The 18,640-nt window shown below is 46.4% G+C and overlaps 1 protein-coding gene across 2 annotated transcripts in view; it reads left to right on the forward strand.

The window, feature by feature from the left end:
• Positions 1-18,640, forward strand: part of PIK3R6 (phosphoinositide-3-kinase regulatory subunit 6) — a 409,768-nt gene that overhangs the window by 331,636 nt on the left and 59,492 nt on the right. For both annotated transcript variants that reach the window (XM_069654586.1, XM_069654587.1), the window contains exon 15: positions 1,443-1,553. In XM_069654586.1, the coding sequence (XP_069510687.1) occupies positions 1,443-1,553 (111 nt within the window). The remainder of the gene's footprint in view (positions 1-1,442; positions 1,554-18,640) is intronic.

The following is an 18,640-nucleotide window of genomic DNA, read 5'->3' on the forward strand; positions in this document are numbered from 1 at the left end:
AAAGAGCAGAGTCCATGTAAGAGGTGGGTTTTTATGCACTTTAGAGCACTTCTAGAAAGACTATTTCCAGATCAAGGAGTAAAGGGAGGGAGTCCCATAGGGTTGACTCTGGATTGTCCGGGCTTAAGTAATATATGTTGTACGAGTCTGGGGGAAGGTCTTGGATTGGCTGGAGCAGCTGCGACGTGGTGAGAAGCGCTACAACACTTTGAGCATCGTTTACAGTGTGGTGGATATGACATTAATTGGTTTTCCACTGACTTAAAATGGGTGCCGCAGAACAATTCGAAAAAAAACTGAACGGCTAAAATTCCCAATCCGGCACAGGTAAAAAAAATGTTAAACCATATTGTCGATCAAGGAGAGAAGAGGTTGCAGGGGTGGCCCTCGCGCCTCTTGATCGATAATATGGTACTTCGCGGGGTCCCCCCACTTCCATTAAAAGGAAAGCAGGGGACTAAGAAAGATTTTTATTTTAAGAGCACCCTACAGCGGTAGTTCCGCCCTTTAATGAAGAGGCAGAACTTGCGTCCCAGGGAAGGAGCTGTGCAGAGGAACAGCAGGTAAGTGAGGAGTAGTAGGTGGGTTTTAAGGGTAGGGGGTTTGGAGGGGGAGGGATAGCGGGCCAGGGTCACGTACGTGATGATTTCATTAGGGGCATTTTAAATTCGTGATTTTCTACTTCGACATTTTCGTTAACCAAATAATCACGTACATCTGCGTAAAATGACTGTCTTTAAAGTGTGCACTTTTCTGGCTTTACGCCGGGAATCCACCAGGGGAAAGCTGATCAAGGATCCACCAGTTGCCACTATCATGCATTGGGGAGTGGTGGATTTTCCGCGTTAATCCATACCAGAGCAAGCTTTCAATACTGTCATTTCCGGTGGGAAACCAGAAGGTTTGAGATCCGCCACATTCTAAAAGAGCGGCTTTGCGCTGCACTCAGCTGATCATTTTAAAGTCTCCCTTTGGTGGATTGGGAGTAAGTACAATGACGTCAGGACAAGCGTGTGGTGGTCTGGCAATTTCAGTAGAGGCCATCTGCTGGATTTTCGGTCTCAGAATTGTGCCATCAGCTTGTCTTAGAAGATGGGAAAGAGGTAACTGCACATATATTGGGTGATAATTTGGGGTGCAGAGTTTGACCTTCATGCTACAAAATCAACCAAAAACACTTTTAGAAAACAAATACAAGGGTAGAGTGCCCTTTCTTTAAAAAATAACACAAAACATGTATTTGCTTCATTTGGAATGTCTTTAGCTTTACGGTGTGCGTTCCTGTTAGTGTAAAATAGTGTGTTCCTGCTTAATTTGGGTTATTATTTCCGGAATATTATGAGAAAGTCCCAGAAAAGCAATGTAAAGGAATGTAGAAGTGTGGGATTGAAGGGACTCAACTTGTTGATTTGGAAACTGACGAGTCTGCTCTGTCCTTGCAGCCCTCCTCTCCAAGCCCGCGCCTGGCGGCCGACCCCTTCATCACAGACGTCACCGCCTACTACCTGCGCGCCGGCAGGCAACCGGTCTTCTTCCAGATCTACACTGTCAAGGTCTGTGTCTGAGCCTCTCTGCGTCGGCCTCCAGCCTCAGGAACCGGGTGCTAGGCAAGGGGATCTGGCCGCTTGAGGGAAAAGAATCAAGATAGGCTTGTCGGTACTGCTATGTTATGAAGGAACGGCCTACAGCAAGGGGCCTTCCGCAGATTCAGAAGTTGTTAAATGTTCCCAGCCACCGGCCAGGACAAGCAACATTTTACAAGAATAATAATAATATAAAAAGTATTTCTTTGTTTTTTCAACTCAAGGACACTGCTAGAAACATGCGTCATGGCATCCTCATACACAAAGGGACACCCTTGCGTCACTTTCAGCTAGTTCATTTCATGGGGCTCCCAAAGGCTCAAGCTAGGGGCCCATAAGTATTGCTTATGAATGGCCAAAGGAGGCCATTCGTGGAGATCTACTTTGAAGATAATACTTGATTTGAATAATAATTGTATATAAGATTTTTCTATATAAAGCGCGTTGGATAAGTGCTCTATATAAATGGCAAGTTATCACAAGTTATTAAGGGCAAGTATCTGCTACGTCTCCCTCCAGATTCAGAATTTGTTGACATTTTACTGGAACCCCCTTATTCGTTATTCATTGTGCCTTCAAAGACGTTTTTACGTGCTCATGCATACACTTTATTATTTAAAGTGTGTGCAGTTGTAGATATCCTCTAACAATCGTGTAACATTTCATCAATAAACAGGTGTACTTGATTGGCTGCATTTGAAATAAGTGAACAGGCCCTGAAGAAGCGCATACTATGGGCAGTTCATTGTTAGTCTGCTTAGTGTGGGCCATTTGAAGGCATTGATCCCATGGCTAGAGTTCCAAAGATGAAGTTGGACTGATGAAATGTTACATGATAGATGATTTTGTTGTAAATATCTACATTTGTACATTCTATAAATAAAATATGCATTCACTTGAGAGACCTTCGTTGAAGACACGATGTGCATCGTATAAGGGAGTCCATGCAAACATAGGTGCCATTTGCAGCATTATCAGGTGGCGTGTTAAGACTCTTAAGGCAGGCTCACTTTCCTTAATATTCCAGGTCTAAAATTACGGTGAAATACTTTAAAGAGTGTTTTTTTACTTCTCCATCTCTTGATATGATTTCACAGCAGTATCTTTAGAATACTTCACAAAGCATATCTTTTTGACGTAGTTTCTGAAGTATGCCTGGCCACCTATGCATAATAATATTAACAATCAAATGTGTGCTCTTACTAGGCGCTTCATGCTGGATTCCCCACGCTTCTAAACGCTAGTATAGCAGATGTTATTATTACTCCTTTTTATGGATGTATTGACCTCCGGAGAATGAACGGCTAAGTCAGCCCAGCTGTAGAATCAGAGCTTGTGATGTGCAGGTTGCCCTCTTGTCAGAGACCAGCACTTTACCTGTCAGCTATCCACCTGGATAGAACGCCTTGAATCTAGACAGTAAGGCTTGCAGTGCACAGTGATGGACTTCAGTGCTCCACCCAAGCAACATCTACAAGGTGAACATTCATTACTGACGCAAGGGTTCCCAATGTAGTATTGAAACAAAGTTTCCTCATTTATTTTGAACACCCTCGATGTAAATGTATGATAGAGTTCACGGATCAAATTAATTAATGAGCAAACAAATGCTCACTTCATTATACAGCAGCCAACAACATGTTTCTAAGATACTCCATAATTCCATATGTCAACGCGTGTGTATGCATATGATGTATAAAGTACAAATCCAGCTGGGATGCAAGAGAGCGCTGTACATTGGAGGTGCAGCCAGGTGGCTACAAGTAAAAGTGTGGGGGTAGCAGAGGTGCTGACATGTAGTGAGGGAGTATGGGAACTCCAGAGGGGAGACTTAGGGTTGAGTGGAGTGATCGTTCTTTGAAGAGCAAGGTCTTGAGGTCCTTCATGAAGTTTAGGTTGGAGGGGTCCATCTTATCTACACTGGTAACTTGTTCCAGAGATAGGGTGCATAGCAGGAAAAGGCATGTTCCTGGTCTTCTTCCTATTGCAGGAGATTGTGCTGAGTGATTGCTTTTTGCAACTGTATGGTGATGGTTTTCTGAATCACTTTTCTGAGGAAGGGTAGATGCTTGATGGGGCAATAGTTGGCCAGGTCATCCAAGTCGAATGTGGGTTCCTTAGGTAGAGGGAGGATCTGTCCTGTTTTCAGTGTGTCTGCTATGGTGTCTTGTGTGATTGAACTATTGATGATGCTGAGAATTGGTGTGACTACTTCATCTGTAATAATCTTCTAAATAGAGGAGAGTACGATACCAGAACTCTTTATACAAACAAAATTATGGAGATTACTTGCAGACACTCAGTCTAAAGCTGCATACCTGGGCCAAGCTACCCATCACTCTCCTCGGTAAAGTGTCATTGCTTAAAATGGTGGTGCTGCCCCAACTACTCTACCACTTCTTGAATGTCCCTATTTGGCCTGGCACAATGCTATTCATCAGACTTAGAACCGAGATCAATAGCTTCTTATGGCACTCTGGGGCAGTCAGGCTAAAATGGTCCTCTCTAGTTAGACCTCATAGACAGGGAAGGGGGGATGGCTCCTGACTGTGAGCTGTGCTGGCAAGCGCACTATGTGACGTATAGGACAGCTGAAGCTCCCCCTGCTCTGCATGTGAATATTGAGCGACTGGATTGAGGGAACTGCCCTCGCTCTTCCTACCCCCCTGAGGGTCGACTCTGTTATATCTGGCCCACCATACATCATGGCACTGGCCTGGGACAAAATCAGGAGGTGGATTGGCAGACCTCACCCATTCCATCGGGACTTACCACTCTGGAACCATGTTCCAGGATTTCCTCGAATCAGTAAGGCAGCGGTAACCGCCTGGGCAGCGAAGGGCTACACCACACTGGGTGACATGTAGACACAGGGTACATTTGTTGGATGGGCAGATCTTAGAGGGTGTCTGAGAAGACTGCCGTCAGGGTGGCTACAGTACGTTGGCCTGAGGTGTGCTGTTAAAGAGCGATGGCCTGAATTCCCCGCCCAACCCCCTGATGACCTCCTAGTGGCAACAGTGTCCGGTGCGGTTGGCCCTTCTGGCATGGTATCCAGACCGTACCGGTTGCTGCAAGAACAACACAATACGCCCCTAACTAAACTTTGAGAGACCTGGAGCAGAGACATCGGTATAGAACTAACTGAGGAGAAGTGGAACACTATCTGGGAGTAGGCCCGCCCAGTGGCCTTAAACTCTAAGTATCGACTGATTCACTACAAGGTATTGCATAAGTACCACTATACCCCCGCCAGGCTACACATTATGTCTCAGGATCATTCACCTCTTTGCCCTAGATGCCAAGCTGAAAATGCTGGATACCTCCACATGGTCTGGGCGTGCCCTAAATCTTATGAATATTGGACTGATGTATGTACTGCCCTATCAGTGTTGCTTGAGCAAAACATAGAATCATCCCCCCTGAATTGTCTATTTCATGAGTTTGTGTCAATCCAGGGGTCCAGCTGTAAGCTGGCAAGTATTTGCATGTTGATAGCAATGCAAAGTATACTATTACTATGGCTCCAACCTGCTATACCTACCATCGAACAGTGGCTTTCCATTGTTATCTGGGCTGCCGGCATAGAGGACCGCTGGATATCCATGCAATCATCGCACTGTAGGCCCCGGGACATATGGCCACCATTCCGGTCCTTTATACAATCCCTAACTGAACCATATCTCTCTGAATCGCCAGTGGCCGTGTGACCAGTCTGTACCTTCGGAACTAGTTGCACCTAATGTATTGAGAATTCAAAGTATATATGTAACCTGCCAATGTTTGAGCCCCTACTATTGTATGGTATGTTGATCTGATTGTTCCTGTTGTCTTGTCAAGCAGTAATAAATAAAGGGTTAAAGGAAAAATAATAATGTGGGAACACAAATCTACAAGGCCCACACATGTGTGTGATGAGTTGAATGTGCCAGTAGTTTGGAAATGACTCATGAACTCTCTTTTGTCTGACATATATCTTTGTAATAGGCAATGCTGCGTAATTTGTTAATTGCTGACACTGTGGTGGAATTCCTATGAGGAATTTAAGAACCTTTTAGAACTTTTGGTATGTTTTAATTTATTGAAAGCTGGCCCCTCCAAAGAGTAATGTTCCACTTCTGCTATAAACAAGGGTAGGTACAGTGGGGGTGCATCTCTTCACACTGGCCTTCTCAGAAGGTTGATATTTATTTATTTTTATTTAATACACAGTGATAGGTTTATTACAAACCTTTTACCTATCACTTAAAAAGTAAGCAAAGGAAAGCATCAGCAACAAAACAAACACAGACACATGAATAAACGTACAAGAATAAAAAGAAGGTTATACAATTCATCATGGTACCTTCATTCAATAGCAAACATTCCTATTAATGTAATGCACTCGAATTACTATGTCTTCCATGCGCTCTGCTGGTTATCATTCACTTGTTCAATGTAGTCAGCATACTAACCAGGATCCAACATTTCACTTCTCATCTCGGGATGTTAATTCCTCCTCCTGTTTTGTTTTCACCACCTACTGATAATTTAGTTACCTAGCTTTCTACAGCTAATACTTTCACAGATGTGTCTAAAAAGATTATTAAAGCAAATACCTGAGCAAATTCTTCTCCATACAACAATTTAATCCGCCACTCCTCCGCAGTCAGTGATCTCTGTTCTGCAACAGATTTCCCCACAAATTGTGTTCTCAAACTCATGAGACCAAGACAAAATAGTACAATGGCCCTCATTACGACCCTTGCGAAAAGCGACTGACCGGAGCGCCACAGCGTAAATAGCGTTTCCGCCATTGTACGAAGGAGCAAAGTGCGGCCCATTCCGACCCATCGGGCACGAGCACCACGCCACGGCGGAAGTGCAAAGTCCGCGATGGCGGAAATGACCCCAAAACGGCCCACACCGCCGCCGTACGGCGCCCTAGGTGCAATACCGCCACCCCTCTTAGCGGTCACCGCAGTGTGCGCCTACCGGAAAGTACGGTGCCCGGAAATATACGGAAACGGAAATTAAAACATGGGCCCGGAACGGGAAACATCCCGGCGTACACCTATAAAAACACCAAAACCACACAACCACTAAAATCACTACCCTGAAACACACCCCAACCCGTCAACCACCCTAGCGAAACCAAGAAAAATGGGAAAAGTAGCGAAGAAAGCGTGCGACCGCAAGCGGCAGGTCCACTTCTCCCGTGAGGAACTCACCGTGCTAACAGAGACCCTCCAGGAGAATGCTGCCGTCGTCTTCTCCACGCAAATGACCAGGACGGCACTTGCAAACAAGAAGGCCATATGGGCTCTGGTGGCACAGCGGGTAAGTGCGGTGGGGACCGCACCCCGCACCCCACAGCAATGCCGCAAGCGATGGGACGACCTGCGGATACGCGTCCGCAGCATACTCTCTGCCAACCGCAACATTGCCACAGCCACCGGGGGAGGTCCTGAATCACCCATCAAGTTGACCCCCTGGGAAGAAATCTGTGCCTCCACCATCGGAATGGAGAGCATAGAGGGAGTCGGAGGGATGGAGAAAGGAGTGCAGACATCCGAAGATTCAGGTAGGTGGGCCAGATAAAACAATGCCAAATCCACACAGTCCATCCATGTGAAGTACCATGCGTCCACATAGTGCAACAGAAACACATGTCCAGGAGAACGTCCACACACATCGGCCTGAAAGCGCACGTCAAAACCCACAATAAATACATAAATAATTAAAAACCCCTAATACACGCACTACACGTGCAGCAGGCACACCCTAACTGCAGGCTGCCAAACAACTGCACCCTCACTCCACACACAAATCAAAGCACCTCCAAGACCCCGACCCAAATCACCCTCAGGTACCACCCCAATGCATGTGATACAATGCCATTCCAATTCCCACTGACCCATCAATAACCCTCGCCCTCCTTTACTCCACCACAGGGTCCGATCCAAACGACGAGCTACAGGACACCCCTACCAGCACACCTGCAAAGAGGGCCAAGACCAACGGCCAGAGACCCTCCACCTCAGCTGCACGCATCAAGACACGGCAGCAGCACAAATCAGGTGGCAGCACAGAGGAGGGAACATCAACAGGCACCCCAGCAGCCAGCATGGCCACAACACCACCACCACAGGTCCCCCCAATGGATGCCACAGAAGGCACTGCCTCTGGTGGCAGCAGCACCATAGGTGACACCCCATTGATGGCAGCATGCTCGGACACAGAAGACGGGGATGTCGAGGTCAGATCCATCCATGACCTGTCCCAATCCCCCTGTCTGTCCCATCCCGTACAACATGAGGATACCACGCAGGTGCAGTCACAAGACGACGACTGGCCATCCCCCACAAGCCCTGTGGCAAGGCAACATGAGGACAACAGCCCCTCTGTGACACCACCGCAAATGGCCATGGCCCAGCAGAGGCAACAGTCCCTCGACAAGTTAATCGTCCAACAGCAGCAAATGGCCACACTCCTCAAGGGCCATGCCGATGAATGTGGGGGCACCAAGGCAGACATAGAAACATCAACAGAGACACTTAGGGCAGAAATGGAGAGAGGCACAGAGACGCTAAGGGCACAAATTGAGAGTAGCACCGAGAGCCTGAGAGTCCAAATGGAGAGTAGCACCGAGAGCCTGAGGGGGGAACTGCATGCGACGTCCAAAGACGTATGTGCCGAACTTGCCGCAGTGCGCCGTGTGCTCACTGAGCTCTCGCAAACCCTTAGGGACATGCATGGACGTGAGCAGGCAGACACATCATCCGTTGCAAGTTCCGTCCAGGGCAGCCCCCAACGTAGATCTGGAAGGAACCTGCGCTCCACAGGCAGGGGTGCCCCTGATACCCGCAGAGGGGGCATGCAATAGCGACAGCCCACTGACAATGAGCATCTTTGGACACTGGTGTTCGGGGGGGAGGTAGGAGGGTGGAGGGGGTGTGTTGGGCTCACTTGGGTGGCGGGTCGATAGGGTGTTCAACATGATATCACATATGCCATAAAAAGTGCACGATCAACCAATGAGATGTGTGGACAATGATCTTTGTGTACTAGGCCATCATAGGCGTACAGTCCATATTGTGCATGTCCCAGACACACGCAGTGCCACGAGTCCCGTGTCCATGTATCAGCCACCAGGCGTGAGTGCTAGAAGCATACATCAATGAGATGCTGACGAATGTCACGGCCCTCCGGTGCCTCGCAGACTCCATGAGGTGCTGCCACATCCCCACCCTCATCATGACCATCATCAGGTGCTTGCAGTTCTGCGTCAGGGGGCATGGGCACATTTCTACGTACGCACATGTTGTGGAGCATGACACATGCCATCACCATCTTTGCAACCTTCTCATGGCGGTACAGGAGTGCCCCGCCAGACCTGCTGAGGCAGCGGAAACGGGTCTTCAGTAGGCCGAATGCCTGTTCAATGACTACACGGGTACGTGAGTGGGCATGGTTGTAGTCCTCCTCATGCTGGTCCCGTGGGTTCCGGACTGGTGTGAGGAGCCATCTCTTCAGTGGATATCCAGCATCACCTGTATGTGGACGAGAAACGTATGATGTGGAATGCCATTGATACGTACGCACACCCCCCCCCCCTTCCTGGCAGGTCATTGACAATTCACATACCCCACATCATCATGCATGTAATGAGACTCACCGAGTAGCCAGGATCTGTTCCCTGCGTGTCGCTCCATGTAGCGTGGTATTGTAGAGTTCCTCAAGACCATAGAATCATGGGTTGATCCAGGGAATCGGGCACAACAATGTGTAATGATCCTGTTGGAGTCACACACCATCTGTACATTCAGGGAATGAAATTGTTTTCGGTTGCGGTACTGGGCCTCCATGGCATGTGGGACGACCAATTCAACATGGGTGCAGTCGATGGCACCAATGCAACCCGGTATGCCGGCAAGTGCATGGAATCCCACTTTTGTGTTGGTTATTTCCTGCTCCGAGCGTGGTAGAGAGATGTAGTCGTCTGCGTGCTTCAGGAGGGCATCGAGCACTTGCAATAGTGTCCGTGAGAACAGTGGCTGAGAAATGCCATGCAACTGTCCGACTGTGTGCTGGTAGGTGCCTGTGGCCAGGAAGTGGAGTACAGACACCACCTTCAGTAGGGGTGGGATGGCGGTTGGGCTATCTATCATGCTGACAAGGTCAGCCTGTGTCATGTCCACAATGGCGGCTATGGTGTCCCGGTCCAGACGGTAGAGGGTGTGGATCTGCTCATCAGTGAGGTTGAACGGATGTGCTCGGAGGCGTTGAATTGCGGGCTGCCTGCGTGGTGGTAGTGGCTGTGCTGGTGGGCCTTGCTGGCCCTGCCTTGGCCTCCTCCTCCTCCGTGCGGCTGGTTGTAGTTGGTGTTCGTCTACTTCTTGGAGTCGGAGCACTTGCAGTGCTATCAGGTCCCCCAGGGCCAACATCGCGAGTCCTGCCGGTAGCATTTCGGTGTGGTTGTGGGAGGAGACTGGCTGTGCAATTTATGTGTTTTCAGGCTGTATGGCCTCCACCTGTGGTGATTGATTCCACCTGTGCAAACTGCTCTCCCCTTTGGCCGAGCACGTCCCGCGCACAACGCTGCAATTCGGGGAATTGTATCTTGCTATTGCAATCATGTATTTGTACCCGATGGCCGTGTAAGATTGGTTGATATGTTCATTCTGCTGTGGTCCCATTGTTTCACATACTATCTGTGCAGTCGCGAACAGACTTGTGAGGGGTCAGTGGGACGTAGTACTCGAGTAACGGTGGGCCCTCATGCATCACTGTACCGAGTTGCAACGACGGGCGGGGCGTCCCATTCGTGGGTGAAGGCAGTTGCCATTTTCACACACAGCCGCACTCGATGGAATAATTAGTGATTTCAAACGGCCACAGATGCCTTTTCGACGTGATGTTGCAAATGAGGAATTCGAAGGGCGGCGCTTTCGGTTTCCAGCTAGCGGCGAGGAGATGCCCACAGGTCTGACTGCAAATGTAACGTTCTATTGTTCTATGTCCTTGAGACAGGGCCCATGGCGAGGGAGCAATGATTGATATGAATAGTTTGGGAAGCGCAATAGCTACGTGGGCGATGAGGCCGTCCGTTCCCAAATACATGTTACTTCACAACACTGGAATTACGGGCTGGGGCACTGTGGATTTAGCAGGCTGCATAACGCACAGACTCAATGGATGTTTCTAATGTTATGTGAGTAATTATTCAGGCATTTTGATCCCGGGATGAGGGAATGATGGATGGATGCATGGGCAGGTGATTTGATACAGAGTTTGCCATGTACAGGGCTTCTTGGGATCTATCCGCCTCCCCTACGCTATGTGATGCAGGGCTGCCATAGTGGGACCATCGTCCATCTGGCCTTGTTGAGCCCTCCCTGTCTCGAGGCGCCCTCAGACACTCGTTTGTGATGGTGTTTGCACCTCGATATAGATGGTTATGAGTCGCAAGTGGTTTTGGGGTGGTGATGTTCCTTTGGAGTGGGCTAGCATGCATATGGCTGTGGATTTCGTGTGATCATTGAAGTGAGTTGTTGGTATGTAGTTCTGATGGCCATTCTGTTCTTTTTCTTTTCTTTTGGTTGACAGGTATCTCCTCCCCTTTTGCCACTGCCATCTGTATGCCACTCCTGCAGATGGATTTTACTCCCGACACCTGCTGCTTCGTGTTAATCAGTGGAGCAGCATTACGATCTTATGGGACGATCGCCAATGGGCAACATGCCCTTACGCAGTACTGGTGGCTCGGAGCAACATTTCGGCCTTTCAGCTGGACTAGTGCCTCCCCATTGGGACGGCCCTGCGGTTCTGTGCGCTTCCATGTTGCCTTTTCGTACGTGAATGTGGCTCTGTGTACCATGGGGGAACAGGGCGACACACAGGTAGTGGCTGGTCATTTCTTGCGGAAGCAGCCCACAATGGTGATTAGTGTTTTTGAGTTCATGGCCTGATGGCTGTATGTGCTTGGTGATTTTGATGTGCATAAAATTTCTATTCTGATTTGGCCCGTGTAGCGTTTTTCTTTGCAAGTGATGTGGCATATGCCTATTTGGGGGGCGATGTATTGTGAGGAGATCTGCATTGGGTTCCAGCTTCGGGGTTTAGTTGCGTGGTACTGTGCTGTGCGCGTTTGCCTACGAAGCCCAGTGAGGTCAGGGATGGGGGCTGCCAATATGCCAGTTTGAATGTTGTCATGCTCAGGGGCGGGGGATTGGGTTTTGTGTAACAGATGCCGGTCAGCCAGGTGGACTGGTTGAATGATGTGGTTTTCGGAATATTGCTGGTCACAGGTGCCTGTGTTTGCGTGCGTTTCTTGGTGGGGGACTGTGGTCATGTCCATTGGGATGGCTTCTGTATTCGTGCCATCTGTGCCCTGCAGCTCCCATTGGCCCCTCTTGTGTTTCTTTTGTTCGTTGGCATGCATGGGTGACTTGTACATTTCAATGGTTGCATTGTGGCTTCATTGCACCTACGGGGAGTTGTACTTTGTGGGCAGGGAGCGGTGTACAGGCACTCAGTGGGGCCGTTTACGGTTGATTCGCGATGCCGTACTTCTCGCCATGGCGGAATGGTGCCTGATGGCGTTAGGTACATGTCCGCTAGGGTCGGAATTGGCGTACCGTTGCACCATGGTGGTGTTTGCGGTTTGGCATGGCGCGCGCGCGCGTGCTTGGTGCAGTTAGCGTTGGCGTTCACTACGGTGTCGCTAATGGCTTCGTACTTTGCGGTGACGGGTCATAGTCGCACCGAGCGCTATTCGATGGCGGTATTGCATTTCCGCCATCGTTTTTCGATTTCCGCCAGGGTCGTAATGAGGGCCAATATGTTTAATTGTTTCTATTTCTTTGCTGTCTAGGCAGTACCTACAAGTGTTATGCTCTTCCCGCCTTCTCACAGGCTTTTAATACTTGATTACTTGGGTATAAATTCATGCAGAAACGCAAAAACTGAGTTTGGTGGTAACTTCTGGGGATTTGCTCAGATGTTTGCTCAGGTAACACAATTAAAGGCTGTTGTTTCACGATTTGATTAACTAGTTTATATTTGTTTCCTATCGGCCGGTGTCTTCATCCAATCTTGATGCCATCATTTAATTTTACCTGAACCAGGGTTAGATATAAGCCTTTGTTCTGCAGTCTCAAGAGTGCTCAGGATAGCTCTACAATTAGATATCCATTGCTCATTTGCTAACTCACACAGTTCTTTCTTAAAAAGCTCAAAATGGATAGGCGCCTCTTTCATTATACATTTCCAAAATGGGCTTAAGGTCTTCCAGTCTACTATGGCATATAAAGATAACAGCCCAACTCATGCTTGATTACCTGTATTGGTGCTCCCTTTGGTAAAAATAGCAATTCTTCCCAAAAAGTGCTTCCAAAACCATCTAGGTTTCCCATGATAGGCTAAACGATGTTTCTGCTCCATAGGCTAATAGCAGCTCTGTAGGCTAATTGCAGTACTGCTTTTTGTTTACAAAAGAGCAGGGCTGGGATAATCCTACATTTCCCATATTTCCTTTTCAGTGCTGCTCCTTGGGTGGCTAGATTTTTCTCCTTTGCTCTTAATTCCATCACACAAGGCCTATCATTTTAGCTTGCATTTAGGCGCACAACCAAGTAGCAGAGGGCTTCCACTCGTTTTATTGATTCTTTGCCTAAAGTCCACATAAAGGGGGCCTTAAATGTGCCTTTCATTGGTCTCGTGCACATTATTCTGGATTTAGTCGCATTAATTACTAACCCATAATCCGGTGAGCATTTCAGCTGGTGGTGTAGGCTGATGGGCGTCTGGTTGATCAAGACCAGGGCATCAGGGTACAGCAGCCAGCCTACTTTCTCCCCATTAATTTTAGGTGGGAAAGCAGTTTCTCCCCTCCAGGAAAACGCCCAAATCAGACAAGAATATATTAAATAGAACTGGGGCTAAGGGACAACCCTGTTTCAGGCCACTATATGTCCCTATCTCTTTTGCTATTCGCCCAAGAGGTTTAATCGAACTTGCAAACTGGTTGAAGTATGCAGGGCCTTTACTGCCTGGTGAAAATCCAATGGGCACTCCGAGGCTACCATTTTCTTTCACAATAGGTCTCTATCAACACTTATCTAAAGCCTGTGCTAAATCAATGAATGGCAGGAAGACTTTTACGGTGGATTTAATCGCTCTTACTTTCAGGATTTTCAGCAGTTACATATTTAACACGGTCCTCGCCCCCTTTACAAAGTCAGTTGGACGAATATCGTATAGTCTTTCCTTCTCCACCCATTTTGCCAGCCACTTCAGGATGAGCGAAGCAAATAATGTACCCAACACATCCAAAAGGGTAATAGGGCAGTAGTGTTTTGGGTCCGCCCTATTGCCCTTCCTACATATAGGGACTATTACTGCCGACTTTCATGAGTTAGATACTTCCCTTGCTCTCACCACCTGTTCAAAGAGCAAGGTTGTAAAATCTGCCCACTGATCCATCGATGTCTTAAGTATCACGTTGGTAAGCCCATTAGGCCCCGGTGCCCGGGAGTTACTAGCCTTCTTGATAAGCTCTATAATGTCCTCCTTATCAAATGGAATGTCCCATCCCCGTTGGAATAGCTAATTTCCCACATCAGCACACACCTCTGTTAAGGTGCGGGCATCTCCCAAGTGTTCAGTCCAGGCTTCTTCTGTTACTACGTTAGTCATCAAGGCTTGATCTGGAGTGTTTTTGCTATTGATTAATTGCCAGATTTGGGCGGTGTTTTTCTGGCAAAATGACCCTTAAAAATCGTTCTGCATCTCTCTGCAGCATTAATGCTTTGTACGAAATTAAGCAATCCCTATATTTTTGTTTCTGCTTCTTTAACACTGTGCATCTTTCCCTGTTCAATAGCATTTCAAGTTGTCTAATATCTGCTTTTAACTTTTTTTTTCCTGTGCAATCACCATATCACATGTGTGTTTATGCTTGAGCCCACCTTTCGATAACTTCTCCCTTCTTCCACAAAATCAATCAACACGTTCAAATAATTGATTACAGGATCTTCGCCTCCCAAGTTTCCTTTGGTCATACATCCCTTATAATTCTTAATGAGTTCCCCAACATCACGTGGTTTATTTATGTATTTATTTTGTTGTGTTATAACCACTTTTTACACATCCATTAAAAAAACAAAAAAGGAAAAAAAACAAATATAAATAAAGAACCTCAAAAATAAAAAAATATATATTAACATTTGATTTCAAAGAAATTTTTGTGTCCATAAAATAATCGTTAAAGTGCCTACTTAAAATCAATATAACACTTAAAATACAAAAGTAGGAAAAAATGTCTCATTCTTTGCGTCCTCTGACATATTGCGTTCCTAGTAGTAAGATTTAGAGCATTCAGGACCTTAACCAATTAAGCTGTCAAAAACAATTAATTTCCCGATAGCATTCTTTTCCAAAACATACTGGAATCAAGAGACTCGACATTATGAACAAATCTTTTCAGTATAAGAAGCCTTAAGTCCCGGGTCCCTGGACTGGTTATTAATAGATGTTGAGTTGTCTGCTTTAGATTCAACTCATACTCCTGACAAATATCACTTGGAAAGGCTCCCTTATCTCTAATGAGTGGGATTTCTAAGGTGGGTACCATATTTTGTCTAAATCGAAGGAAGTCAGCCCTAGTTCTTGGATCCGGAGGCTTCCTTAGATAGGTAGGCAAGAAGGCTGTAGGTTTATCGCATACTGAGAGTGAAGACAATCAGGTTTCTGTAAAGGCCAGTGGACTGAAACTGCCCTCTTAGACTTAAAGAATCAAATCACCAAAATAATGGACACAGGCAAACCTGCTCTCCTCCTATTGCTCGATCTCTCCGCAGCATTCGACCTAGTGGACCATGGCATACTCACCTCTCATCTTAACAATGCAGCACACTTCTCTCACAAAGCAACCACATGGATCACCTCATTCGTAGAAGTTAGGGCCATGAAAGTGTACTCAGAGCAGGCCAATGCGCCCCCCACCATTATCAACTGTGGAGTCCCACAAGGGTCATGCACCACACCGACCCTCTACAACCTCTTCACCAAACCCCTCTTTGACTTATTGGACTCCCTCAGTATAGCTTACACAAACTATGCCTACGACAAACAAGTTCTCCCCCTCACTGGAGACTATGACCAAGACACTAAAGCCCTCCCAAAGATATACACCACTATCCAAACCTGGTAGGTTAAACAGTGATAAAACTGAGATCATCATCCTAGCCCCCAGCGAAACATTAGCCAAACTCAGCCATGAATATTCACATATGACCATCGACCATACCAACATACCTGTCTCCACAGCTGTGAAAACCCTAGGAGTCTACCTTGACACCACACTCTCCATGACAAGACAAGTCAGCGCCATCTCCTCCACATCAGCACTGACCACCAAACTCATTTATGCCATAAAACCCTACCTCACCGCACCCAACTGCCTTTCCATCGCTAGAGCTACAGTAGGATCCAGACTGGACTACTGTAATGCCCTCTTAGCAGCCACGTCTTCCAAAAACCTAAACAGGCTCCAAATAGTGCAAAATAATGCTGTCTGCGCTGCACATTCCTAAATCTGACCATGTATCACAGGCCAGAAGAGACGCACACTGGCTCCCAGTCAAGGAAAGAATAAACTTTAAGATACTCACATTTACTCACAGATGCATCAATAAGACAGCACCTCCCTACCTATCTCAAACTATAACTAAGAATGTGTCTGTCCGTCCTAAAAGAAGCCACCATGCTAACCAACTCAAAGTCCCCTCTATTAGAAGAGCCAAAGCGGGCGGATTTGGTTTTCCTCACATAGCACCTCTGCCCTGGAACACCCTCCCCAACTCTCTCAGAGCAGAACCCTCCCTGTACTCCTTTCGTAAATCTCTCAAAACCACTCTATTCACTTAACCCCTCTCTTTACCTTTACCCCCTCTCTGCTGTACCTTACTGTTATGCTTACTATGCCAGTACCTGTAACCAAACATGCTCCTTCAAGACTAACCATCCTGTAATGTAATTTGCCTTGTAACCGTTTTTCCTTCCTCTGAAACCAGCTTATGTGCTTTTCGGTAACAGCGTCACAATGCCCACGGGCTGTTTAGCGCTTTAAACATATGAATAAATAAATAAAGATGACAGTTTAGCTACTCTCATCCTCTCGATCGTTCTAATTCAATCCTATCTCTTCATACTTTCTTTTGTTTCTAATGGGTTTTGAACCAGAATTTCTAAGGCAGAGTCTGCTTGAGCTAGAATCACATTACCTCTGTCCCTAGGTTTATGTAGAAACCTATTGTCTCCCTTCTGCAGCTGTAGGGCTACATCTTCATAGAGTGATAAGGGGGGAGACTCCAAGATTAGTCTGTATAATGATATCCATTTCCATTCAAGCCAGGCTAGGAGAGATGTCAAGCCTAGATCATATTGTATACAGACCATAGGAAAAGAGTTTGGTAAATTCAAAGATCTTTTCCACAGTTTTGCCTCTATTATATCACAATTAATATCATGGCTTTGCATATTACATTCAAGCTCAAAGAGCAAAGTCGGAACTACTTTGCCTATATAGTAACATCACATGGTTTCAGGTGTTCCCGCTCTGGGTTCGTTCTAAATCATACCCACACCTTACATCCTTCTCTCTTTTGAAATCACCCCAGTTCATTTTCAAAACAGCATGATCACTATTCCTTATCGGGATTACCTCAAAATTAGTCACTTTTGTCACCATATCCCAAAATACGTACATGTAATCCAAGACTCCAAATTGTGAACCTCTGGATCAAGTTGGTCTAGCTGGAATGTCTCAGCTCGTTTGCCAATTTAATAAGTGAAATTCTCGCAATTTCAATTCTCTTTCCCATTCCAAACTTATTTCCTTCAAAGTGGTTGAAATAGTGGGTTGATCTTTCCTACCAATACCATTCATATCCCCACACCTTATATTCAACTATCTGCACACAATTATTTTGGAATTGTTCATGCTCATGTAGCAATCATCAATTAGCTCTGTTAGAACCCGGTGGGTTCCAGTAAAAGTTTAGGATCACCCCTAATCTAGGTTTAGAGGAGCTGTCTTGCTTCAACCTTATTTTAAGCATTTGAACAAACAGGCTCTGGTTCAGGGTTTCCGAAACAACCAAACACACTCCAGCCCTGCTGAGAGTCTCCCTTTTACACCCCTTTTTGCTGGATTAAAAAAGGAGGTAAAAATGTCTAGTAACGGCTTGGAACATAACCAGTTTTCTTGTAGACATACAATGGCAAATGAGTCAAATATAATCTCTTTTTTGTTAAACAGATGGATAAAACCTTGTGTCCCACGAGCCAATTATTAAATCCTTTAATTTAGCTGGCGTATCTAGTTACTTTTTGGGATGTATAACCAAGGCTTCTGCCATCCATGCCCAGGACCCTCTCTCGTGCTCTTTGGGCCTTCCTTTGAGCTCCTCAATCACTCTCCTCTCACTTGTAGCTGGCCCTTTTGCCCAACCTTGAATAATGGCTGTTCACTTTCCATTGTATCTCCTTCTACATCCTCACTCAGTTTTGGGTTATTCCACCGAAGCGCATCCTTTTTTCGACAACTCTTATCCCTTAATTTATTCCAGCTTCTTTCCCAAAACATAATCCCACAGTTTCCCTCGAGGACTCTTTTAAATCAAAGCCCAATGGTAGCAAAAGAGTTGCTGCCTCCAATAATAAAGACTTGATGAGATTTGACTCTAGATGGAGCGCTACCCAATCCAAGTTTTTATCGTTCAAAAACACAACTTATTTAATATCCCTATTATCAATTGTATGCAACCTTGGGATATGGTGGAGTAACCTTAACACAGTACTTCTATTCAGGATTAAACCATCATCCACTGGCAATAGTCTTTTTAACAACAGTTTCCCTGCACATTCTTCACCATCGATTTTAAGTCAATGGGTTTCTCATGTTCACAGGATTGGTAGGATGGCTCCTTATTTCCTTCTCGTCTCTCATATGTTTACTGTCTATCATCTGTCTTTTCTGGGTTAATGTCACCAATAGCTCTGGTGGCCAAATC

Source organism: Ambystoma mexicanum, chromosome 3q (genome assembly GCF_040938575.1).
Source record: "Ambystoma mexicanum isolate Mex_15411 chromosome 3q, UKY_AmexF1_1, whole genome shotgun sequence".
Classification (NCBI taxonomy): Eukaryota; Metazoa; Chordata; class Amphibia; order Caudata; family Ambystomatidae; genus Ambystoma; species Ambystoma mexicanum.